A 25,522-nucleotide genomic window follows, 5' to 3' on the forward strand; every position below is an offset into this window, starting at 1 on the left:
ATCCAGATGTGGAGGTTCTTGTCAACCGTTTCTGGCTTAATTTCGTTTAGCTGAGGAATACAACTCCCATTTAAATGCAGTGTGCGCAAATATATATTTGGTGTGGCTATCCTGAAAATAGGCATGGATTTAGGTCTTGAGGACTGTACTTGGAGAAGCATGTTCGTAGAGTTTCCATATTTGATAGCCCAGAAACGATCTGGCTTTTACTGTTTCCATATTAATTATGCCTTTTTTTTGGCTTTAAGGGATTTTAACTGGTAACATTGCTGTTCTTTATTTATTTCTTTAACAAAAAGACAAATTTAATTTCAACTGTACTCCCACAAAGTACAACAAACCTCAGCAGTTTACTAAAATAGCCAGTGGCGCCAGAGCGACTACTTGTAGAGCATTGTAACGTCAGTAAGAGTGAAATCTAGGCTGAATTTTCCACCTTCCGTGCGTATATGAAATTCTTTTTTCGAAAAGTGAAGCTTGGTCACCTTAGAGATGGGAGAAAGTTATAACTGTAGAATACTTTGAATGCCACAGTCTTGCACCCTTTGGCAATGTCATCAATGCACAAAGGTCTGTTATGCGTTGGTCTCACTTCTAAAGTAGTGTTGAGAAGAGCAAACATTCACATCAAAAGATATGTAACAACATTTATTGATTTACATATTTGCAGATAAAAAAAACTTGCAGATATTTTACAGTACAAAGTAAACATTTCTTCCATTCTTCTGGTATTGCCTAATTAGATACTTGTGATGCAAGAGAGATGTTGAAGCAGTACTGAAGGTCAGTGAGCCACTGTTCGCGGACTTCACCACTTTTCAAAGTCTGGAGGGAGAAATGAAACATGTACATTAGACCCCGATTAGATAAAGATACAACAGAAAAGTCACACACTAGTACAAAAATCAAATGAAACGCAGTGTGCATGCTTTCCTATAGTACTTTCTCAAGTCAAACATTTAAACTATACTAAAGTATATTTTAGCATCAAACAGGGTCCAGACTGAGTTCATGAACCAAGAGATTAAATTGCCCATGGGTAGACTTATTTGGACAGAACAAGATCATTTGTTTTTCACATTTTTTTTATCAAATGCAAACAATAATATTAGGTTTTTATAGTTCTTCATGCTGGCATCCTCATGTTCTTAATCGCTGTAATAAAGTTTAGTATTACCTAACATAATAGTACTCATTTTATGGAGGATGGAAGGATGAAAGGCTTAGTCAGTTCTGCCAGATTGATGAACTTACAAAATGTGGGCATGTCCCATTTCACAGGCAAGCACCCAATCTTGAAGCGTCCACCGATCAAACCTATACCGATATATTGTCTTAAGAAATAGAATTCCAGTACAGTATGGTGGGGGCTATACATCTTTGCAAGCACTCATTACCAAGGCTAAGCTTATTCTGCAATGCTCCATACAGTTAAAAATATTTCACCACAGTCATTTCTAACAATCCCTCAGTATATATGAGAATACCACTTGGGTCAACACATAGCTGGTGCGTGAATACGTCATCCTGGTCATGCAAAGATAAGATGATGACTATGCCACAACGGGTATGGAAGTTCAGATACTTAAGAGAGTTTCATGGCTGTTCGCACACAACTTTAGGTATGACAAAGCAGATTCACGGGTTGTAAAACATGAATTGGTAAAGCCAATATGTGTGGCTTTTTTTGCAAGGAATAGGGGAATAGTGGGAATAGGGTTGGATAAATGGATGAGCTGGCAGTATTGGTGGTTGGAAGAGTGGATAAATATTGTTGTATGGAAAGATGGCGGGATGGATGAGTGTGTACGAATGGTTGGATGGATGTATGAATATCGCTGTATGAGTTGTGTAATTGAGTGTCCCAGATGCAGTACACAAGACAACTGGGATGAGATTTAAGGGTTTTGTTAAATGCAAATCAAGGACTAATCTGGTTCAAGCTGGCTAGAAGGGAAAATAAGTATACATGTTAGGGTAACCAAGAGTAAGCTTCGGTTCAACAGGTTTTTTTTAGAGTGTCCTCAGGGTGTTCCATTTTCCACACACAGTGGTCAAACAAACCAAGGAGTGATGGTAAACTCAAAGTTTCAAAATAAAAAAAAAAACACCAGGGTGGGAGAAATTGAACGAACAGTCTCCCAGTTCCATATTCCCACTTCAGTTGGACTCCAGGGCCCTAATTCAAACGTCCCATGAGGCACACTGGTTTTTGTCTTCAGGCTGCAGGTATTTGGAGCCCCAAACACTCTTTTGTGGAGGCCAGGGTTCCAACCTTCCATGGCCACCACTTCTGATTTACAAAAGTATGAAGGTCTCTTTCAACAGATTGGGCCAATAAGTGAATCTTTTCAGAACTGATTCATTCTCCCAGGGTTGGCCTGTATGGTCTTGGTCCTACAGACACCCCCCTTTTGACCAACCGTATCATAGTCTTACTGGCCCATGGTAAAATGGCACAGCCTCATTTTGCCTCCTGCCGACTCTAGATTCTGCCCACATGACCCACTGTCTGCTGGAACCTACCTAGTAACTTGCTCCACCAGGGATACCTGTTCCCCTCCCACCACCCCAGTTATAATATCTGTACCTCTCCTCACTCTCCTCCCCCCCATCCACCTCGCCCCTTTTGCTCTTAAAGGCTCCTCTCCTTCAACCTTCCAAATTTCTCTTGTTCTCCAGATGTTAACACAGCTTCCTCTGCCCTTCTCAAAACTCACCCTCCAAACCCCAATGCTTTTCATTTCTTCAGGTGGCACTAATGTCTCCTGCTACCACCTCAACAGTCCCATGCACTACTCCAGGTGGTATCGTCTCCTTAAGATTGCTTCTTCAACTTCCAGCTCTCTCCTCTCAGTGTTCCTCTCTCTCGACCACTCTCCGCCAACTCCATCCTCCTACTCAAACTCCCCGCCCTGCCGGACTAACCTGGCTGCTTTTTATAGTATGGTCACTCCTCCCCAGGGATGGTGCGTCAGCAGAAGGATAACACCTGTGTATTGGGGTTTGTGGTGCTCTGTGATTGAGCTATGTGTTGGTGGTTATGTGGCTTCGAAGGGGGCTGGCTTTAAGATACATTAAGACCTGCTGCCATCTTGAGTTTCAGAAAAGCTATGGACGCGGTTGAGATCCATTTTCCTCCTTCAGGTACCCTTGCTGCTATTTCCAGTTTTAGTCCTGTTCTCCCTGTTCTCAGCATGTGAAGTCGGAGTCAGAAAATCCTCAGGTAAGCCTGAGAAGCTATTAGTTATATTTTTTATGCCTTAGAGGCGGGCAGTTTGCAACTTTGTAACTCCTGTGTCTCGAGCAGGGCTGGAAGAAGCAGGTGTGATCATTTCTCCAGCCCATACAAGTCAATTCCCCATTGTTCAAGCACAACGTTGTGTTTGCCGGACTTCTATGCGTTGTGCGCATAGAAGTCATGATATTTTCTTCCATTGGCACAGAACAAGCAAATGTAGTTCTTTGCTCACTGATGCCCATGAGATGTTGAGAGGATGCAAATCCCCTCTCAGCCTGTGGTGGAAGGCCTACCAGGGAGAATTCCAGTTCCAGTCCTGCCCCAGAGGGGGACAGTGGCTGTTGATATGGGCCCCAATTCCTGTCCCCACCAAGTGTCTGTTTCTGACCAGCGACCTCTTGTACCAATCCATGTCTCTTGGCAGGTTTTCTCTCTCCATTTCAAACCTAGCGACAATCAACAGAAGGGGAGAGCAGCCAGAGAGAGAGCAGCCTACCAGCGCCACATGCTAACTCCCCTGCAATACTGGGGCACCGAAGCAGCATCCAGAGAAGCATCCAGAGAGGGAGAGAATGCTGCACAGATCACACAGCACACAACTTATCAGCGATGGCATGTGCTTCAGCGAGACCACGCAAATCCCAAGACAACCAGGGACATTAAAAAGTTCCCAGAAACCCAAAAGGGGATAATGCTTACCTTGGGAAGGCTATGCCAAGGGCCCCTAATATGAACCTGGATACTTTAAAGTGCAAGCCACCATTATGACAATGCGGCGGCACTGTACGGAGAAAGAGGGTGGGGATAAACTCTCTTTATGCACCTCCCAAGATAGTTAGGCAGCGCCAAATCGGCTAAGACAACTGATCCAATGGAAGGAGGACTGGGAACATAAATGGGGGAAGAGGAAGCATGAAGTAGTGAGTTGTTTGAGTGAGGTCAGGACTGTGAGGAGGTGCCTTACCAAGAGAACAACTGGAGGAAGGACAGTGCATTGAATTGTGGGGGCGGCGCCTGTGGAAAAGGGTGAGGTCTTGTATGGTGAAAGTAAGAGCAAGTGAGATTATTATAGTGAAGTGTAGTGAGAGTGAAAGAGGAGTGAGTGAGAAGATGGGGTGGAGTCGTAGCGTGGACGAGGGAGTAGCAACGTGTGGAGGAGGGAATAATAACATCAAAGGGTCAAGGCGAGAATTAGATGAAGTGAAAGACATAGGAGGGTAGAGGTCATGAGGGCAGAGTAGTAGGAGAAGAATGAGTAACATGAACACCTGGGCATGGTCGAACGGAGCCACAAGTCAGAGTGTCTTTGGATTACTAACCAGTTGATAGTACATGGACAGTCTACAAAGGCATCCTCTTCCTTTAGGTCTTCACCTCCAGCATAAAATAGAGCCTAGAGAGTAGGGGGTCAATAATCCATATTTACCACCCTGGGGTTGGGGTGCCTATGTTAGGGAGGAGGGCCTTTTCTAGACCAGAGATATAGTGACTTCCCTATGGCTCTGTATAAGCTTAGCAAACACCCTTGAACTGTCTTGGAGATGCAGAGTCTTTTCTTGAGCTATCTGTAACATAACATTGGCTTAATTTCCTACGTTAGGTGTTTGGGTCTGGTAAGGGAGCTGACATGACTCCCTAGGTGTCTCAACGTAATGAGATGGATCATCCCTTAGGGGTTTAGGTGCCCCCCCCAAAGTTGTCACTGGTGGGGGTGAGAATGCTCCTGTGACTGTCCCCTTGATAATCATGGTAGTCTGTAAAAGTGGTTGAGATTTAGGTGTTGCTGCGAGTGCCCCCTGCCTAGGTGCGGGGACCCAGTTAGAGTGGTCTGGGGATCCCCTGTATACCTCCTGCAGGTCCAGCATTCTCCAGATCAGGGCTAGTCCCAGCCTATTTGCCAATACCACAGTAGGGTCCCAAGGTTAGGCAGGGGACTTTGTCACAGTGGCTAAGGCATTTTTTGGGAGCCGGAAGCAAAAGTTGCCAAGTTCATCAGGAGATTAGCAATCTTTGGGTCTCAGCATAACAGACTTCCAGGGGTTGGGGTGAAGGGTAAAATGGTCTGCCAGGGGTAAGGTGCAAGAAAGAATATATACATGCTCTTGTTGAAGGGAAACTATTTAAAAGAGGGATGGGAGGAGAGGTGTAGAACTATGATCTTTTTATAGCGCATCCAAGAAGCACAGTAACAGGATTATATTTGCATAAAGTATGAGATAAAGAAAAAAGAACCATCAAAGAAATCCAGGAGAACTGGCACGCCTTTTAAATACTTCACTACCGCCACAACTTTTCTCCTCGTGAACAATTGCCAAAGGTGTACGTTTCATGAAACCCACTATCATATAAGGAGTTCGGCATAGCAAAGTTTCACTCTACCGGAACAATCTTAAACCTCCCAATTCATCAACATAGCATCTATCCTATATCGTATTATACATGAACTGTCTCAGGACACCAGTAAGGTACAAAGAACGTTTTAATCATGCTTTACCTGGAGTATAGCACAAAGCACCCATCAATCATCACATCCCCCCTTGACCGCAAAAGGATACCAGCAGACTATGGAGTACTTTTCTTGTAGCTCTGAGCTGGCCCAACTAATACATAAACTGAAAGGCAACCACATTTTTAATATCCAAGGCTGTGTATCCAGAAATGGTATGGTCAGTGTGTTTTATGTACAATAGCATGTCATCAGCAAATAATACTATATTTGAGTAGATTTTTATTCCCTATAGTGGGTTTTATTCTCGGAGGTGACATGAGATCGGTTTGATGCCTCCAAATAGCAAGCATTCTTCTGAGCACTCTGTGTTTATGCAGACTCTGGCCTTGTGGTCCGTATATACTAATGTGACCCGCAACAAATCCTTCCCCTATTCCTGATCTCTTGAGAACTACAACTAGGAAGGACCTTTTGATAGAATCAAATGCTTTTTCTGCATCTAATATGGCAGGGATTTTAGGATCAGTATAATACAACAGAGAACAGTATCCTCAATTTGCTTTGCATCGCCCGCTCCAGGGCAAAACCTGCTTGATCCCACACAACTAAAGCTGGTATGTGGGTTTGAAGATGCTGAGCTATACATTTGCTTGCATTTCATTTCTATATTATTTAAGGATAAAGAAACGGATGAGGAACACTTATGAGCCTGTTTATCAGGTTTTAGAAGGACAGGAATTAAGGCTACTGTCTCACGAAGGGCACTTTGTGATGCATCTTCAAATGATGAGGAGCTTTTTCGTGCACACATTCCTTTTAATACATTGTTTAAGTGCATTTAGTAACTGTGCCTTGCCAGTCAGGAGAGACTTAATGGTGTCCTTTATTTATTCACGGGTAAATGGTGTACTAAGCGCATCCCTTGTTCCTGGTACACCCAGTCCAATGACATTGAATCCCTGAACATATCGTCTGCCCTGGATCTATATGGCGTTTTGTAATATTTTTGAAAGATGGTGTTAGTATCAGTATCCCAGGTGCACATCTCTCCCATCTGACCCTCTATTATTGGGTTAATGCAGGTCAGCATTATCCACGGGCGGTCATCCTTGTCATATCTTCTGGTGGCAAAAGGGTGATTCAAAAACCTTACTTCCCATTTCTCCTCTAAACTATCCAGTGTATCATTCATATTTGCCAGGGTTGAGGGAGATCTACCCTCTATGTACTGTGGTATGTCAGAATAAGGAGACAGACCCATTTTTGTATTTCTGCCGACGTTTTATCAAAATAATATATGAAAAGGCCTTGCTATCCCTCTTCTATGGGTTTCCCTACCTAACATAACTAATTGGGGTCCTTTTCTGTTGAAAGCAATAGGTCTGTCATCCGTCCAAAGCTGAGCTACGCTGACCCTACCACTAAAACAATTAAAAAAAGGCCAGGAGAATGACTCCCTTCTCCTGGATGGGCATCCTCCAGCCACAATAGGATTCTTAAATAGTATTTGGCCATTTCTTGTATCAGCTTATTCCATTTTTTTAGGGTCCACTTCCTTGGTTACCCCCTTTCTGGGCTTTGTAGTCTTCTCCTCCTTGTCGCTCTTGGCCTTAGATTTTCTCTTTTTATGTTTTTCTCAAGTGACTCTGAAAGTCTCTCCTTTTCGGATATCTCTGGGGCAATAGAGTTCGTCTTTATGTGATTCCTGTTCTCTGTAATCCTGTGATCAGTTATCTTCTCACTGTATCAATTCTCTCTCGTATCACTGAGACGTACAGGATAGGCTTCATAAGTCTCACTCTTCGCCTTTTCGTATAATACTGGTTCAGTCTCTTGCTTTAGTTCCACATCACCGGGACGAGTAGGATTAGTCCCACAATATATTTCACCCTCTTTGCTCTTTCTCGTATCACTAGGATGAGAAGGAGGAGTCTCTTGTGATGTATTTCACTCTTTCTGTGCTTTCTCGTACTACTATGACGAGTGGGATGAGCCCTGTGATATTTTACCCTCTCGGCTCCTTTTCGTGCCACTGGGATGGTTGGAATGGATCCCGTAATAGATTTAGCTCTCTTTACTAGGCCGAATATGATGCAGGTACTAGTTATTCCTGTGTTCCTTCCCAGGTCTCCCACCTTCTCAGTTACCTTGCTTCTCACGGTTCAGCGTCAACGGGCCTGCCTTCAGGGATCTCGCTTCAGTTGCCAAGGATGGCTTCTGCTTGCACTCTGTCTCCCTGTTTCTTATTTGCGTTTATGTGGGGCCAGCGGTACAGCGGTTTAAGTGCTGGACTGCACAGTCCACCTCTCCTTGGTCACGCCACCACTGACGACTAGTTTTCTCTCTCGTGGTTCTCTTTGACTGCTTTCTTCTTCTTTAAGCTCCTTTGGTGGCTCTCACACACGCCAGGTGGTTTCTTCCTCCCCATGGAGGATCTCCCGGTCGCTCCCAGTTTGTAACTACGCAGCTTATTTGAAACGTCCAGGTTTTGCATTTCCTTTCTATGTTACATTGCTAGATCCTCCCCAGCGGAGAACTATAGTCCTCTTTCGTTTCTAGTTTAGCACTCTTCATTACTTGCTCATTCCTCCTCATCACAGTATTGTTGGTTTCCAACCAGTGAGCAATCTTGATTACTTGCTCCTTCTTCACAGTGGTCCCACTAGACATTTCTTCAGATTGAATCTTGGAACTTGTGTAGCAGTGGCTTGATCGGCTAAATCTTTAAGCCTTGATGTTACTACTGCTTCAAGAGGAAGGGCCTTAAGCAGTTCCTCTGTGGAAAGGGAGTCCTAGTCCCCAAGAAGGAAGTTTCTCCCAGTGAGTGCCTGCTTACTGCCGACCCCTATGGGGAATAATGCATAGCAAGCTCATCTCCCTAGCCTCACAAGGAAAGGTTCACCCTCTGGGAGAAGTGACTGAATCCCATGATTCGTCACAGAACCCATCCCTTACTTCGCCTGCTGGGAGATGGTCAGCCACCTTCCAAAATTGAAATATGTATTCACAGAATCCCTGAATTTTCAGCAAAAGTGCAGATGGCATTAATGGCCTTTAGCGCCATACTAGCAGTTGCAAAGATATTTTTCGTAGGGGCGTCAGTCTTTTTGAACTCCCTGTCCATTGGGAGGTTTGATGTCAACATCACAGGCCTTGAATTTACGGCGGAGACCTGGGTGGGTCGTAAGAAACTGAAAACCGTGCCTGCCATCATCAACCTTGGGCGTCGATCAAGGGCACTGCAATAATGAAATGAAATATTTTATTTATATTGTGCTCGTACACAAGTGTTTCAGAGCGCGACCAGGCAAAAAGGGAGGGGAACAAGGGAGAAAAAACAAAAACAGCGATCTTACTAGGCCCAGTGACATTTAAGAAAGCGCAAGTGCATGGAAAAGGAAAATGGGGAAAAAGTGCATGGAAAGGTGGGGTGGGGAGTGGAGTGGAAAGTGCGAGGCAGAGGAGAGAAAACAAATATTAAATAGAATACATAATAAATAAGGGCGATTAACCATGGTAGTGCAGCCAGCAAGTGGCAGGTGAAAGTTAGTCAGAAAGGTATATCTGATGAGTGCAGAAGAAAAGTGGGAGGGGGGACTGTATGGGTACAGATACAGAACCCTAGTGCAGATGGTGGCCTGGAGGCATTGCAGGAGGGTGGCAGGGTGAGCAGGTACCTGGGGCCGAAAGAACAGAGGTTGGGCAGGTGCACAATGCCAAGAGAAGAAACAAATCAACAGGGGAGAAGGGGGGGGGCAAAGGCAGGGGCAAAGAGGAAGGTCTTGAGAAGTTTTCAGAACCAAAGATGTTTTTCCTCAAGTTTCAAGGTAGCCGGGGGGCTGTTCGAAAGGGAGGCCCAAGCCGAAGACAGATCTACCCCCAGCTCGTTTTTTTGCAAATCGACTATCCCTGAGGGAATTAGAAGTAGATGAGCGAAGGGCTCGAGAGGGGAGGTATTTACAGAGGTATTTACGGAGGGATAGTTGAAGGTATTTTGAAGGTATTTTGGGACCCAGGCCCCAGGAAGCCTTGTGGACAATGCAAAGGGATTAAATGTAATCCTTGCATCCACTGGGAGCCAATGAAGGGATTTCAAGGCTGGAGAGATACGATCCCAGGGCCTGAGGCCAAGGACAAGTCTTGCAGTCCTGTTCTGGATTAGTTGTAGAGGGCGGAGAGTGGAGGCAGGTAGATATAGAAAGAGGCTGTTACAGTAATACAGTCTGGAAAGAACCAGAGCTTGCGAGACAGTGAGCTTTTGAGGGAAGGAGAGGAAAGGCAGAGTACATCTAAGGGGGTAAAGTAAAAAGTTTTATTTTTCGGAGACATCAGAGATGTGTGCGGAAAAGGAAAGTGTAATGCAGTGATGGGGTCGATATGGCTGCTTTGAAAAGCAGTGGGGCACTCTTGGACTGTGGACCCTTGTCCTAGATGTCTGCCAAGTAGTACGACTGCAAGGGTCTGGCTGGAGTGCCTAGGCCGAGTGCCTTTCAACCAGTTTCCTATATTGGGCATTGGGGTGAGCATAGGGGGACGCCTGCTGCTTCTTGATGTCAGGCGAGGTGTCGTGCCAGCTCGTTCCAGGCAACCCTGCAGCCATCTCCAACAGGTCAGCCTCATCTGTTTAAAAAAAAAAAAGTCAGGCACATGGTGCAAATCTGCATCCGCCATGGGCTTCAACCCAAAAGGGACAGGATCCCCTCTTCGTCGAAGATGGTTCTCATAGATTCTAAGAACCCAGACCTAGACTCTGGCTCATAGCTTCAGTCCATTGTCGACGGGGTGAACCCAATGGGGGCGATCAGCGCGGTTAACTCTAGGGCCGTCGGCACGGTGTTGGACTTGAGATTGAGTCGACACTCTTTCACCGTAACCTCCGGGCACAACTGGTGCATACGCTGCTTGGGGCGTCAAGGCCAAAGCTGTACCTTCAGCGTCTTTCTCAAAGAGGATCTGTTGGTAAAATTCCTCCCTCTCCTCCCTTGGGGCCCAATTAGGTGGGTACTACTAAGCCTTCTCCACCTAAGAGTCAGTCACGCCTATGCTTGGGCTTCCTTTTTGTTTTTGTGCGGTGACGAGGAGGATGATTAGTGAGACTCGCATAAAGACCACCAAGCAAGTCTTTTTCGCTTTCTTGCAATGCCAGTCTTCTCTATCCTTTTTCTCTGATGTAGGCCCTTCAGTCTTAGCACCAAAGATTTGGAGGCTGATCAGGCCAGGGATTTCAAAGGGGGCCTCCTGAGCGCCAACTTCGCAGAGCTTTCCCGAGCACCTTCAGGTGTTCATGAACTAATAGGAGGCGCAAAGCTCAGTGCCATGCTCCACCCGGAGACACCACACAGATGTTGTACAGGTCCGTGATGGACATTTTCGAGCTGCAGTCCTTGCAACATTTAAAACCCTATGGTTTGGGACACTACATTGTTGTCAAAAACAATTCTTCAAAAACGTTTGTCGAACCATGTTATGAAACAGTTGGCGGAGCATGCAGAAAAAAGGAACTGAGGTATGGGGGTGTAGCGACATTGCATATGTACTATCAACATTTTTCTCTGGAGACAAGGGGAGGTGCAGTCGGGGCATGCAGAGGTTGTGAGGCAATGTTCATCTGCACTACGCCTGCTGTCTTAATTTTCAGAGCAGCTGGCACTGAGGGGATGATCCATCAAGATGAGAAATCTGAGGCAGAGTGCAATCCATTGACGTGGCAGTTGTGAGCAGATGAGAAAGAAGTGGGTGAACTGGAGAACTGTCAGCTGGACTGAAGTAATTAGCTAGTGTAGGTAGGATAAAGGAGGAGTGGAGGACTTGAGCAAAGAGGAGCAAGGCATACTTAAGGGACTTTATGGGTGGTCAGGGAATGAGCATATCGAATAATTGTTAACTCGGTACAGGTGAGGTAGAAGGGGGAGGCAATTAATGTATGGGGACAGACCGTGGGGTGGAAGAGGATGCAACATGAGCAACGATGTGTGAACATAAAAAGGTGGAAAATGTTGGCTCATCTGGCTGCGGAATAGGTGATTTTTTTGAGCAGTGCGAGGAAAACGCTGTGAGGTGTTGAAGCTAGATTGTGAGGCTGATGTAAATGAAGAGGGCTCTCGCCACCCCACTCCCCGTAATCTTCCTGTTGTGATGTGGTTTGTGGGCTACATTGACCCACTGAACAGAATTTCGCCAAAACCAAGCTGCATTTGCGCAGAAACCGCAACATGGTTACGCTGGCTCCTGTGAGCACCATGACTTAAAACTGCGTTTTGCAGCAACAAAAATATGCCTGCACCATTTTGCCAAGCATACATTGGGCAGGAAGGAACAAGGGGACACAATGAAGGAGCGTGCCAGTGTGTTCTGACATAAACAGATGGAATAAAGTGAAAAGGCAGCACTGCTTTGCTGAAAGCCCAAAATCCCTATTAAAAAAGAAACCTTTTCACCTTTACAAATGCGGCTCTGACACCATTTCCATCTGTTTTTCCTTAAACCACTGTGATTAATAAGGCCCTGTCGTGCCCAGTATCTCTAATTGTGCTTCAGCAAAACCAGGCATGATTTCTGAACAACAGGCCTGGTCAAATAAACTCTGAGAAAAATCAACAAAAAGCTTCACTTTTCCGCATGGGAAAACACGTTCATTTTCTTTACAATGTATCAAAGCTCAGTAGTTCAAAGAAACCTCAGCTATCTGAGCCATGTCAATTTCAATACATCTGTGCTTCAAACAAAACTCTTGCATACAAGGAAACAACTAAAGCTGCAAGAGTGTGGGAATCCAGAGGGAGATGTAAAACCGAATTTACAAAAAAGAAATGCCAGCTTTTCACCACACATGTAAAATGGGCTTTGCAGACTCAAGGAGAGCAAGGCCAGTTTTAAAAGTAAACGGTTGAATGAAAGCCTGTCATTATCTAGCAATGTGAAGGGGTTTGTTGCTGGGGAAACTACACACATGGGTTTATTTTATTCAACTGGCTTGTTTAATTCATGACCAAATATAAGAAAGTAAAATTGTTAAACCATATTGGCTGGATTTTGCAAGTTCCAAAAGAAAAATAGGTTTCTGCTTGGGGGGCTGAGGGTATGCTACCAAACAGGAGGGCCTCTCTCGGCAGATACTAACACCCCAGTAATAATTATTGGGTTGGACAGAATCTAGTCTAGGCTGAACCCAACAGACAATGGGATTTCCAGGACAAGGAAGTGTGAAGTGGGGTGGGGGGGCAATACACCTTGAATCCAGATGGGAATCCCCCACCTTGCTCTGGAGGAAATGACAGTTGGTGGCAGCTTAAGAAAGAAAACAATGGTCCAGTGACAAAGGACTGCCATTTGCTTCCAAAGACTATTTATGAATAAAAATGTGAAGACTTATCTCTGCAGCAAGACTATGTAAAAATGTAAACATTTTGCAGTTTAAAAGTGATTTTATGGGTTTTATTGAAGACATGGTAGAATTCCCTGACCCCTTGGGAATCGAAATGGCAAAGAATCGGGGATTACAAGGAAAGTATCCATGATGCCAATGCGAATTTGTATACTTACATCCCTTATGTTAATTTACACATGTGTATAAAGTTCTGGAATTTTAGGCCGAATCGTTCATACTTAAAATGACCAAAAAGTATTAAAAGGGTGAAACAATGTCTCACGGATTGCAGAGTTGGAGTGCTATGCTCTACATAAAATATGTAACCTGAGTATACAATTTGCTAAGAGATTTCAACTGCATAAATGTACTGTTTGTGGCAAAATCGGATTTTGGCTAAAATAACTGGGAGGTTTTTGAACATTGTAAACCCACACCATAAATCTGCCCTCCTGCTTTGAAATCCAACCAGTTGAGAGCGAGGCGGGGACTAGCACCCCTGGCCAATCCAGTCAGTCAGAGGTGTGCTTAGCTAACCCTGCCCAGCCATATTTGTATTTGTATTTTATTGAATTTATATAGCCCTTTAATCCAACGTGCTTTACATGAGAACAAGCAAAAAAACAACAAGCATAAGATGACAATTGAATCACAGCTCGAAAACAGAATAAGGAACAATTTACAATACTATTTACATATACTTGGATGATGTCACTGTGCATTATAAATAAGAGTCCCTGACAAGACTCTAGACAAACACTCTTCCTGATTTTCCTGCACCGGCGTTCCGTTCCTGTTTCATTCATCCTGCTGAGTCCAGATCCCAACTACAAGGCCAAAGCATTGCTGAACTTACTCGAGGGCCCACTGCAAAACCCAAGCAGTGCTGATCCTATTCCCAGCAAGGCCCTTGATCCAGAATCAATCACCTAATCTCACATTAAAAAGGGGAAAGCTGTGGTATTCTTTGGGAAGCATCCTGAATCAGCTTGGCTTGCTGCCACTAACTGCTTTCCCACTAACTGCATCCAGAGGTACCTGTGCCATCCAGTGACCAGAATTACCATCCGGTGACCAGACCTGCCCAGCTGCCTTTTGCTCAGCGTGCTGCCGTGTAGTGACCAGAACCATTGACGGTCCAAAAATCCCAAAACTAAAAGTGGACTAAGTATAATCCCTACCCCATAGAAATCCATAGTCTACTTTGTCTTGCATTTGTCCTTATCCCACTCTATAAGCCATCCTATCCTTATCCTGGTAACTTGTTGAAACTGTCATAATTTCTGTGTTCTTGCCCTTGAACTCCAAGCGTTAGCACCACTTTTATCTTCATTGCGGTCTTGCATAGATCATAAAGTCATTTGCGATATTTTGATTAAATTAATTATTAAATTAATTAATTTTCCATCAAGAAAAGGGGTACACTGCGTGAAGGGTTACAACTGCTGCGTAAATTTGATATTCACGGATGGCGTTCCTCTTTTCTCATCCATTAAATCTGGTTTAAGTAAACTTAGCCTTTCACTTTTAAAAACCGATTTCTCTTTTTCAATGCTATATTTTCATAAAAACGAACCTCACTACCTTCAAAATCTCTCTCAATTCACCAGCTGGAGACCTATTTTCACCTCTTTTTTTTTTTAAAAACTCTTTTTTTTATTAGTGGTCACGTATAGGCTGTCACACCACAGCACATCTGTTTAACTGTTACATCAGGAGTAAAATATCCCTTACATTTCACATAGCAATATTATGACGACAAGTCAGCATCAGTAATCATATTACATAGGTAGAATCTGAACGGGCCCCAAATGTCCTTAGGTCTGCATGCCGAGGGTCGGGTTAAAACAAACTGTTCCTCCGACTCGTTGACATGTGTCAATTCTTGTAGGAATTGGTTCATGGTGAGCGGAAGAGAACTTTTCCATTTCTGTAAAATACATTTTTTGGCAATAGCGCATGAAATGTTAAATAATCTTCTAATTTTATCTGTTTGCTTGCCAATGTCCCCAAACAAGTACTTCTGAGGAGTCAAATCGGGGGGCACTTCAGTGATTTCTTCCAGCAGCTCAGCCACCGCCCTCCAGAATCCCCTCAGTCCCGGGCAGTCCCAGTACATGTGAAAGGATCCAGCCTGAGGAGCATTACATTTAGGACAAGCGTCAGAGGTGTCTGGTGCAAACCTTGTGATTTTGGCCGGTGTATAATGTAGCCTGTTCAGGATTTTAAATTGGATCACCCTTAGGCCAGCATTAATCGAGACCTTCTTGGATAACGCACAATAGCTGGCCCATTTCTTTTCTTCAATGGTTCCCTGTAAATCCGCTTCCCACTGCTCCTTTATCTGATTCAATGTGGGGGTGTGAGCTTGAACAGCTGTGTATAACCTAGAAATCCCCAGGCCATTTTTAGATGTTACTAACTGCACACATGGATGAGGTGTGGGTTCATCCGGGAAGAGAGGCCACCTCTTCTGGAATGCAGACCTCATACGGTAATATTGCAACGTTTTCAGGGGTCCACCCCCCAGTGCCCTCAGAAAGAGACCCCGGTCCACAAAAACACCATTAACAAACATGTCACCCAGCTTCATTTCCCCGTCAGGGTCCCAGGACTCCTGTATGTTAGCGTCATGCGTGGGCGGTATTCCCGGGAAGTCCCAAAGCGGTACCTCTGGATTGTACGGGACCTCCACTCCCAGCCTCTTGAATATAGCCATCCATGCCCTGACTGTACAGCTAACCGGATTATATCCACGTGTCTTTATACTTTGAATCGAAAATAACTGATTGTATATTCGTGGGATGTGTGGTATGTTCCTCTTTCCATGCATGGGGTGTACTGTTCTCGTCATTATACCAATATTTCGCAAATTGGGCTTGGGAGACGTAATAATAAAGATCGAAATAGGGAGCCGCTATCCCTCCAGAGGAATAGGGTTCTGTCATTTTCTCCCAGCTAATCCTAGCTGTCTTATCGTTCCAGAGAAATTTAAACCAACATGGATCTGAGCTTGGAGAAGAAGGCCCTGCCCGGCCATATAGGAATATTGACAAATAAGTATAAAAGTTTAGGGAGGACCACCATTTTAAAATAGCAACACGGCCGGCTAAGGAAATTGGGAGCCGCCCCCAAATCTGAAGCTTGGAGCCTAAGGCCTGCAGGGAGCCCTCATGGTTATCTGCATAGAGTGTGAGCTTGTTCCTGGAGACCAATATTCCCAGGTATCTAATGTGGTCTTCGGACCACTTGAGTCCCCCTGTGTCTGTAGGGCATCGGGTGGCAGGTGTTAGAGGGAATATTTCCGATTTGGACATATTTATAGTATACCCAGAATAGTCTGCAAAAAACCCTGGATCTCTGTCATGATGGGTGTTATATTTACCTCAGGCTCCCTGATATATAGCAATGTGTCATCCGCGTAAAGCAAGATTAGTTGGGTGGAACCCTTCATTGTGATCCCTTTGTCTGAGTGTCTAAGACGGACAGCGGCCGCCATAGGTTCAATGGTCAGTGCGAATAGTAGGGGCGAAAAAGGGCACCCCTGTCTGGTTCCCCTCTCCAGGAGGAACATCTCGGAAATGGCTTTATTGGTCAGGACACGGGCCCCAGGTTCCGTATATAGGAGTTTTACGTATCGTATAAAGGTGGGACCCACCCCAAACGCCTCAAGCACCGAAAGGAGATAGACCCACGATACCGAATCAAACGCTTTTTCAGCGTCAAGGGATATGGCCACTGCGCTCCTCGCGGGGTCGATCTGTGCCATAATACCAAAGAGCCGTCTGAGGTTTAGGGCTGTAGGTCGAGTAGGGACAAGCCCATTCTGGTCGGGATGGACTAGGGTTGGGACTGCTGGCAGAAGGCGATTCGCCAGGACCTTTGCAAAGATTTTAGCATCCATGTTGATGAGTGACAAGGGCCTGTAGGACGAAACGTCCTGTGGTGGTCGCCTGGGCTTGTGGAGTACCACTATTATGGCCTCTCTCACAGTTGAGGGCAATCTGCCGGATTCGAGCGCCTCCTCCCACACTTGTAATAGTATCGGCACAAGTTCCTCACGGAACTCCTTGTAAAATTCAGCGCCCAACCCGTCCGACCCCGGTGCCCTGCCTGTTGACAGATCCTTGACTGCTTCCCCAATCTCTTCCGTCGTTACCGGCTGATCCATCGCCAGGCGCACTTCGTCAGGGAGCCTAGGGAGGGAGAGGGCTTCAAGATAGGTCTTGATTTCTGCAGATGTTTTCTTATCTTGGTTTGAATATAGCCTCTTATAGAATTCCATAAATTCCCTGTTAATGTCCTTATCCCCAAGGAGAACCCTCCCCTGTTGCGTGCGTATACTTGTGATCTGTGTGGGTTGTTTATCGTGTTTAATTAGGTTGCAGAGCGCCCTGCCAGCCTTGTTGCCCTCCCCGTACCTGCGCGCCCGAATCGGGGCCGCCACATATCGGACCTCCCTCAGTGCAAGCTTGTCAAATTCCTGGAGATGTGTGTGTATATCAGCTAGTACTGTCTTGTCTTGCATATTTGAATATGTTTTCTCAAGTGCATCTAACTTTCCTTCAACAGACGACAGTTCGGACCTCACAGCCTTCACCATACCCGTAGTTCTAGACATCAACAAACCCCTCATCCAGACCTTGAATGATTCCCACACTGTCGAGAGTCTGTCGACCGATCCGATATTACTGGACAGAAACTCCGAAATTTCAACATGGAGTGACTCCACTACCCCGGGGCCACATAACATTCCACCAGACATCCTCCACCTCCTGAAGGGATGTGGGGTGTTCCGGAAGGAAAAAGTTACTTACCTGTAACTGTTCTCCAGCATGGGTCTGGCATGGATTCACATGCTCATGAATATTCCCCGTCGTCAGGCTGGGAATCCTCGGTAAAGAAAAATCAGTATCAGTTTCGTTTCTGATCTGTCTTTCGTAGTAGTATCCAATCACTGATCTCTGCGTCATACTGACCACAGCCAATGACTGCCCTCTACCTAAGCCCCGCCTCTGGCAGCCATCTTCAGATTTGGTAGCACGTGAAGTGGCAGTATGACCAAGTGAAGAGCCGCAGAGGGGTAGGCGGGAGGGTTCGCATGTGAATCCATGCCAGACCCATGCTGGAGAACAACAGTTACAGGTAAGTATCTTGTTCCTTCTCCAGCATGGGGTCTGGCATGGATTTACATGCTCATGAATATAAGAATAAATAGCAGTACACACATGCACCACCACGGGGGGTGGCAAAAGGCTCAACATTAAGCAATACAAAAAACTCAACATTAAGCATCTCTTACCTCCTCACCAGGCTCACCTTAAGCAAACAGGTTGCGCAGCACTGCTTGGCCGACCCTGGACTCCTCCCTGGAATCCCGATCGACGCAGTAGAATCTCGTGAAGGTGTGCGTCGACCTCCACGTAGCAGCCCTGCAGATGTCCAGCAGGGGCACACCAGATAAGAACGCCGTAGTGGCAGCGATCCCTCTGGTGGAATGGGCTCTCGGACGGCCTGGCAGCGGTCGGTTAGCCAACCGGTGGCAGTGCATGATGCAGCCGGAGAGCCATCTGGAAATAGAAGACTTCGAGAGAGCCATCCCTTGATTCACAGGTCCAAAGTTCACGAATAGCTGTGATGTCCTCCGAAAACTTTTCGTGCGGTCCACATAGAACTTCAGCGCTCTAGCCACATCCAGCGAGTGCAAAGTCCTCTCGGCCGGCGACGAAGGAGACGGGAAGAAAACAGGCAACACCAAGGGCTCGTTAAGATGGAAGTCCGACAGCACCTTGGGCATAAAGGAGGGGTGCGTCCTAAGCACCACCCTCGAGGCATGGAAAGTCAAGTACGGTGCTTTGCAGGATAGGGCCTGGATCTCTCCCACTCGTCGTGCAGAGGTAATGGCCACCAGGAATGCAGTCTTCCACGACACAAACTTCATCGGTGCGGAGTGCATCGGCTCGAATGGGGGCCCCATGAGCCTGGTCAGCACCACGTTAAATTCCCACGCCGGGGCCGGGGCCTTCACCGGCGGGAACGACCGGAACAGTCCTTTCATAAACTCTTTTACCAGTTGATGGGACCACAGGGACATCCGTCCTGTGGTTCTGGTATATCTGGAGATCGCCGCCAGATGAATCTTAATGGAGGCATGGGCTAGCCCAGCCTTTGCCAGCGATAGCAGGTATGGCAGCACTTGAGGGGCCGTAATCCATAGGGGGTTGACCTTCTGTGCTCGGCACCAGATAGAGAACCTCTTCCACTTATGACCGTAGCATTTGAGAGTCGAGGACGCCCTGGCCTTTGCAAGAACCTCTCTGCAATCGGCCGGTATATCGTAGCCTCCAAACTCTAGCGCTGCAGGAGCCAAGCCTGCAGGTTCAGCGACGCCGGGTCGTGGTGGAAGATGGCGCCTCCTTCTCTGGAGGGGACGTTGACAAGTCCAGAAGGTCCGGGAACCAGATCTGCCTCGGCCACGCCGGTGCGACGAGGATCATCCTTCACCAGGACCTATTGAGCTGGTTGATGAGTCGAAGCAACAACGCCAATGGAGGGAACGCATACAGGTATAGGCCGTCCCAGGGGAACGAGAACGCATCGCCCATGCTTCTCGGCTGGGGAAACCTGCTGGCGAACCTCTTGCACTTCGAGTTCGTCGCTGTTGCGAACAGGTCGATTTGGGGTTTGCCCCATCGTCGGAAGAGTTGATCCACCTGATCCTGGCGCAGTTCCCACTCGTGACACGCGCGCAGCTCCCTGCTGAGCGAGTTGGCGATGGTGTTTCTTTCTCCTGCCAGGTGGAAGGGAACCAGGAACATCCCCTGGGCGACCGCCCAGTGCCACAGATCCTGTGCCTCCTTGGATAGGGCTGGGGATCTGGTGCCTCCCTGCTTCCGTATGTAAAACATTGTCGTGGTGTTGTCCGTGAAGATCCGCACCACCTTGCCCTTAAGCGACGGGAGGAACGATTTGAGAGCCCAGAACCCGGCTCGGAGTTCCAGGACGTTGATGTGCAGGAGCCTCTCCTCCGGGAGCCAGAGGCCTCTTGCGTGAAGATCTCCGGTGTGGGCGCCCCAACCTTCCAGGGAGGCGTCCGTTGTCACCGTCTCCTGGTACGCCGGCGTCTGAAAGTCCTTGCCCGCCGTGAGGTGCGCTCGAACGCCCTACCACTGAATCGCCCGGCCGAACATCTCGTTGAGGGGGACCCTGTCTTCGAAGGTGCCCGTCGCCTGCATCCAACGGGCGTCGAGAAATTCTTGAAGAGGGCGCATCCGTAGTCTGCAGAGGCGCACCAGGTAGATGCAAGAGGACATCATCCTCAGGAGGGACTTGATGGACCTCACCCTGGCCACGTCTGTGGCTAGCAGGCGCTGTACTTTGCCTAGAATGGTCTTCGTCCTTTCTTCCGACGTTGCCGCCAGGCGCCTCACTGTATCGAGCTTCGCTCCCAGAAACAGGGCCACCTGCGACGGCACCAGGTGGGACTTTGGGTAATTTATGGCGAATCCCAGGTCTGTGAGTAGCTGGACGGTCCTTGCAGTGTGTTCGACGGCGAGTTCCCTCGTCCTTGAGCCGATGAGCCAGTCGTCCAGGTAGGGGTAGACGTGAATCCCCTGCAGGCGCAGCCGCACCGCCACAGGTGCTAGGCACTTGGTAAAGACCCTGGGGGCCGACTTCAATCCCAACGGCAGTTTTCTGAATTGGTAGTGGCGTCCCTGGACGACGAACCTGAGGAACTTTCGGTGACTTTTGAGGATGGGAACGTGGAAGTATGCATCCTCCAGGTCCAACGACGATACAAAATCGCCTTCCTCCAGCTGTCCCAGTACGTGCTGGAGGGTGACCATCCTGAACTTTTGTGACCTGATGTATTTGTTCAAACGACGAAGGTCCAGGATGGGGCGCCAGCCGCCCGTCTTCTTCCTGACGAGGAAGTACCTTGAGTACACCCCGGAGCCCCGGAGCCTCTTCGGGACAAGCTCGATGGCACCTTTCCTGACCATCGCCCGTACTTCCAACAGCAGTTGCGGGACGTGACTTTCCTTCCTGGCCACAGGTGGAACGTGAGGGCACTTCTTCAGAAATTCGATAGTGTCCTCTTGCCAGGGTATCCAGCACCCAACGGTCGGTGGAGATGGACTTCCACACGCCGACGAACTTAGTCAGCCGGCCTCCCACCGGGGTGCTTCGGTGGGGCCCGAGACCACGGCCGGTTCAGTCCTGCTTGGAGGTGTTGGCCTTGCCGCCCTGGCCACCTTGCCGACGGCGGCGAGGAGCTCCCTGCTTGCCGCGACCTCTTTAGGCCTCCTGAGACGAGGAGCGTGCCGCCTGGCGGTAGGACGACAAGCCACTGCTGGATCCCTTGGAGGCACCCTGTCTGCCTCCGGAGCTCCGAAAGGGCCGTCGTTGCTGAAGGGCTCCTAGGGCGCGGGCCGTCTCTGTGTCCATCTTTATGGCTTGGAGGGATTCGTCCACCGCCTTCCCGAACAAGTTGCTGCCGTCGAACGGCATGTCCAACACCCTGTCTGGACGTCCTGACGGAAGTCGGTCGCCTGGAGCCAACCGCGTCGTCGTAGGCAAACACTGTTGCCCAGCTGGCGGAACCCGGTATCGGCAATATCGGTTGCCACCGTTATGGCGTGGTCCGACGCCACCTCGCCTTCCTGAAGTATTTCCAGGGCCTCGGACCTCTTGTCGTCCGGTAGGAAGTCCAATATAGGGGCCAGCTTAAACCAGAGCTCCCTGTCGTAACGGGCCACGATTGCCAGGGCGTTGGCCGCTTTGATCGTCGTCGCCGCCGACGAAATGACCCGCCGCCCCATGGCGTCCAACTTCTTTCCCTCGCCGTCCGGCGGGGAATTTGACGTCGAGGCTCCTGACCCCGCCGCTTTCTTCTTCGCCGCCGCCGAGACGACCAAGTCTGGCGTTGGCTGGGCCCTGAGGCACAGGGGAGCGGTTTCGGGACCCGGTACTTCTTCTCGTACCGGTCCCGTTTGGCTGGTGCCGTGGAGGGGTTCTTGAGAACCGACAGGCCCTCCTCCCAGATGTCATCGATTGGAGGCACTGCAATGACAGTCTTCCTCTTGGCCTCCCGGTGCTGATAGAGGAAACCTTCCTTTTTCTGCTCCTCTGGGCAGAGCTGGAACAATTCAGACGCCCTGGCGATCATGGCGTGGAATGAGCCAAACTCGTCGGGCGGCGAGGCCCGTGCGACGGGAGACCCGTTCCGTCGTCGTCATCGCCGTCGCCCTCAGAACCCGTCGTCGAGCCCATCGCACCGTCACCTCCTGACTCGTGGGAGGATGAGGAGGGAACTGTAGGCCTTACGGGGGCAAGTGGAGGAGAGGGTTGGGTCCTCCGTCGTTTGTTCTGAGGACTTCCCGACAGGCCAGGTTGCGGGTCCTCCGGCCTGGGCCGTGGTAATCTCGTCCTTATCTCAGAGAATAAGGACGAGATCGCAGACAAAATGGCCGCCAAGCTATCCTGAGGCCTAGGTTCCGGCTGTGCCGGAAGGGAAGGCTGCTCTTCCTCGCCATCGTCGTCTTCCTCAGTTATCTCCCGAGGATCTTCCTTACGGGATCGAACCTTCTCGAATTGGACTTCGAGATTCCTCACGGCCTCGGTCAGTTCCTCCTCCGAGGCTGACTCCGAGCTTGAGGAGGCTACCGTGCCCCCCCTTGCTTCTTCCATCATGGTGGCCATGACGATGGGCTGAAAAGAGGATTCCCTCCTTGGCGGCAGGGAAACTCTAGTCCCGGAGGCAGTCTCCGCTGGCGGGGTCTCTGCCGGCTTGGCCAGAGTCGCCGCAATCGCCTCGATAGAGGCCTTTGCCTGCTGGGTAGGGGTCTTCACCACCTTAGGTGCGTCCCGGGCCTTCTCCTTAGGGGGAGGGGCGACGCCTCGCTCACCCTCTTCCGAGATCAAACGGGGCTTCTCCCGAAGCTTACCCGGGGTCTCGGACTTCCTCTTCCCCGAACCGGAGCACTGGCTCGTGGTTGACGGTGCCAGGGAAGGCGCGCCCTGCCTGGCGACCGAGGAGCCCGACCTTTCGGCGCTCCTGGAGCCAGCGGACTCGCGGCGCTTGGCCTGGTGTTGGGCCGCCGTCGCCGGGGCGCCAGCACAGGACTTAGAAGCCCGCTCTGACCCTTTCTTCTTCTTCTCACCGTTGAGCCCTTCTCCAACCAGCTGGCGAGAAGGGATCGACGGTCCCTCATGGTCCGCTCCGACAAGTTCTTGCAGAACTGGCAGTCCTTCTCAAATGAGTCTTGTCCCCATGAAGACAGTAGAGGCATCGCGAATGTTCGTCTTCCTTAAACACATTCTGCAGCCCGCATCCAGGGCAGCCGCCAAACAGCTTGGGTCCGGGTGACGAACTCGCGTCCTGGGCCATCTCGAAGTAGGCCGCAAATCTTCTGGAATCCTCCAAGAAGTTGATTTGACGAAATCTTCACCCTTGAGGGGCGTAGGAAAATCCCATAACGGGTAGCCGTTAACGGGAGTAGAAACGGTGGAGCTTGAGGCTCGATTAACCGAAAAAATGTGAAAATTCACCTGAAAAAGCACGAAACACAGTAAAAGCTCGAGAGCTAAGCACGAGGACTCCCAACACTTGAACGTGCGGTAAAAATCTGAAGATGGCTGCCAGAGGCGGGGCTTAGGTAGAGGGCAGTCGTTGGCTGTGGTCAGTATGACGCAGAGATCAGTGATTGGTTACTACTACGAAAGACAGATCAGAAACAAAACTGATACTGATTTTTCTTTACCGAGGATTCCCAGCCTGACGACGGGGAATATTCATGAGCATGTTAATCCATGCCAGACCCCATGCTGGAGAATAGTAGTTCCAACAATACTGGGGAGTGATCCGAGAGGGTGCGGGGCAGGATTTCACATCGCTCAACCGAGAGCGTCATGGGCATGGAGACCAACCAGTAATCAATCCTGGACTCGGAATCATGTACCGACGAATAAAACGTGTATCTTCTACTGCCCGGGTGGACCTCCCTCCACACATCAACCAGTAAGAGCTGTGCAATGACATGTCTAAGATTCAGTGCTGTCCTGCTTGGGGGTCTCATCACCGTAGAGGATCTATCAAGAACCGGATCAATGGCCAAGTTGAAGTCTCCCCCCCCCCCCCCCCAACAAGACACCCGAAACATCCAGTGATATAACCATCTGATATATATCCAAGTAGAAGGCCGGGTCATCGATGTTGGGGCCGCATGTATTGACCAGGAGAAGCTGTTGGTTAGCCACCTCCCCCCAAACCATGACAAATCTCCCCTGGGGATCGACCTTGTGACCTCCAGCCCGAAACCCAAGGCCTGGGTGAATAAGGGTGAGAACCCCTCTGGACTGAGTCGAGTAGTCTGTGTGGAACCTCAGGGGACCCCACCCGGGCAGGATGTGAGAATTACCCGTCCCCACTGCATGGGTCTCCTGCAACATCAGTATTTGGGGATTATGCCTGGAGACGTAATTTGAGATCTTCCTAACCTTAACTGGATTGTTCAACCCCCTCCATTCCACGTCAGTAGTTTAACCTGTAGCCCACCACCGGGGACCCGCGATGGAGCATTAGCCATTTTCAAATCCGACTAGTTCACAGTATTCGTGCCATACAATCAGTGCCAGCCCAAACGTGACCAAAACTTTACTTTTCAACCAACAGGTCATCCCATTCCACCCTCCATTTAGAGGTAGCTCCGGAAGGTAGCCAAAATCCTCAACAAAATGCCACCATAAGTCCATCCAACAACTGAACGCAATAGCCCCTTCACCCTGTAAAACCCGCCCCCCCGCATTATCACCACCCACCTAGACGATGTACCCCATCAAATTTATGGAACATTCCACGGGTGGCCATGTTGCTTCACATGGCCGCCGATCAGGTCCAACAACTCCACCAACCAAAGTGCCTGGTGTACCTTAAACAGTTACTCATCTGGGCCCCGGGCCCAACCAGGGTCGACACACAAGTGTTTCTCATTCCACAGGTCTGGGCCTATTTTGTGCTGGTCTGCCCCCTCTGGGAGGAAGGGGTATGGAAGTTTCAATATAATGCATGGCCTCCGCTGGGGACTCGAAGAAATGGGCCCTGCCCGCATTTTGAAGCCTCATTTTTGCCGGGAACATTAAAGTGTATGGAATCTGGCGCTCTCTTAGGAGCTTCTTAACTGGCTCATAGGACCTTCTGCTCGCTTGATCTCCAGAGACTTTCCTCATAGTGAAGGGTGCGCCCGCCTCTCTCGCTTTTTGTAAGATTGTGTCTCTGTCTCTATAGTTGAGGAGCCGAGCAATTATAGTACATGGTGGCGCGCCTGGTTTAGGTGCAGGGGCCAGCGTACGATGTGCTCGTTCAACCAGAAATTGTTCAGAGAAAGCCTCCGGTCCGAATAGGGTTTTAAGCAGGGTCTCAAGATGTTTCTCCATTTGGCCCTTTCCAAATGATTCCGCTACGCCC

General features: G+C 48.7%; 1 protein-coding gene across 1 annotated transcript in view; it reads right to left on the bottom strand.

The window, feature by feature from the left end:
- Positions 1–632: 632 nt before the first annotated feature.
- Positions 633–25,522, bottom strand: part of TEX10 (testis expressed 10) — a 926,719-nt gene continuing 901,829 nt past the window's right edge. The window contains exon 14 of the mRNA XM_069620605.1: positions 633–825. Within this exon, the coding sequence (XP_069476706.1) occupies positions 736–825 (90 nt within the window). The 3' untranslated portion in view covers positions 633–735. The remainder of the gene's footprint in view (positions 826–25,522) is intronic.

The sequence above is a fragment of the Ambystoma mexicanum genome, chromosome 5q (genome assembly GCF_040938575.1).
Source record: "Ambystoma mexicanum isolate Mex_15411 chromosome 5q, UKY_AmexF1_1, whole genome shotgun sequence".
In the NCBI taxonomy this organism is placed as follows: Eukaryota; Metazoa; Chordata; class Amphibia; order Caudata; family Ambystomatidae; genus Ambystoma; species Ambystoma mexicanum.